General features: G+C 37.6%; 1 protein-coding gene across 1 annotated transcript; it reads left to right on the top strand.

Moving 5' to 3' along the window:
• LOC137833171 (fasciclin-like arabinogalactan protein 12) lies at positions 1-1,131 on the top strand. The gene has a single exon (XM_068641530.1). The coding sequence runs from the start codon at positions 190-192 to the stop codon at positions 1,045-1,047; it is 858 nt and encodes a 285-aa protein (XP_068497631.1). The 5' UTR covers positions 1-189; the 3' UTR covers positions 1,048-1,131.
• Positions 1,132-1,374: the final 243 nt, after the last annotated feature.

The raw sequence follows: 1,374 nt of genomic DNA, 5'->3' as shown, positions 1-1,374 counted from the left end.
CTTATTTTCATAACTGCATATTAATTTAACAACCAATCAATTATAGCATCGTCTATAAAACCAGCATGTTCCATTAAAAATTTCACACAACAAACAATCACTGTAATATAATAACAATAACCTGTTAATCGCAAATTTGCACATTTCCAAAAGCAACCAATCAATCTAGAATCTTTAATTGCCAAAAAGATGATGAAGCAATTCATCTTCTATTTCCATCTAGTACTTTTGGTTTTCACATTTTCTACCCCCACTTTAGCCCAGTCACCTGCTGAAGCACCTAAACCCCCAGCCAAACCTGTCCCTGCCACACCTGCTCCAGCTCCTGCAAAACCATTGGTCCCTTCATTACCCCAATCACCCATGACTGATTCTTCTTCTAATCAAGACATCATCAAGATTCTAAGGAAGGCAAAATCATTCAACACGCTAATCCGCTTGCTCAAAACAACACAAATTATCAACCAAGTAAATGCAGAGTTGGTCACTACAAAATCAGGAGGAGGCTTAACCTTTCTTGCACCTGATGATGGTGCCTACTCAGAACTCAAAGCAGGTTACTTCAACTCTCTGGATGATCGCCAACAGAAAGCATTGATACAGTTTCACGTTCTTCCGTTTTACGTCTCAAGCTCTAATTTTGATTCCCTTAGCAACCCAGTGATGACACTGGCCAGTGATAAACCCAATGGGTATCAAATAAATGTGACTGCATATGGGAATAGTGTGAATATTTCGACTGGGGTGGTGAATGCCACTCTCACAGGCATTGTGTACAGTGATAAGACACTTGCCATTTATCAGGTGGAGAAGGTTCTTGTCCCTTTGGATTTCTCAAAGCCTAAGCCTCCAGCTCCTGCTCCCACTTTGGCAAATTTAAATGCGCCTAAATCTGATAAGGATAACGCATCTGCAGAAGATGGTGATCAGGGAAAGACAAACAGGGCCACTTCAGGTGCCAATACCATCAACTTAATCAGCTTTCATGGAACAATTTCGGTGTTCCTCGGTGTTGCTTTAGTCGCTGCAGTAACAATCCCCGTTTAAGGAATAGCCCTTGTAGGCTTTTTCTCATGTGTATTTTTTTCATGCTTTTTGAGAGCTACCTTGCCTTATTTTCTTTTATAATTACTTCACACAATAAAACATAATTTATTTGTAAGAAAACAGAAATGAAAGCATTAACCTTTTCATTATGCCTTTTAATTGCAAACGTCTGGTTCTTGTTAATGAGAAAAAAGACTATAGAGTTTTTTTATCAATCATAAAAAAATATATATAAACAATAATCATTTTAAAGGTGATTCAAAAGGTGTTTAACTGCATAATATCTTTGAAATATCTAAGAAATAAAACAGCTTCTGAGAAAACCTG

Source organism: Phaseolus vulgaris, chromosome 6, assembly GCF_000499845.2.
Source record: "Phaseolus vulgaris cultivar G19833 chromosome 6, P. vulgaris v2.0, whole genome shotgun sequence".
Taxonomy (NCBI): domain Eukaryota; kingdom Viridiplantae; phylum Streptophyta; class Magnoliopsida; order Fabales; family Fabaceae; genus Phaseolus; species Phaseolus vulgaris.
The sequence above is the reverse complement of the archived record's forward strand: the minus strand, read 5'-3'. Positions and strand labels throughout refer to the sequence as shown.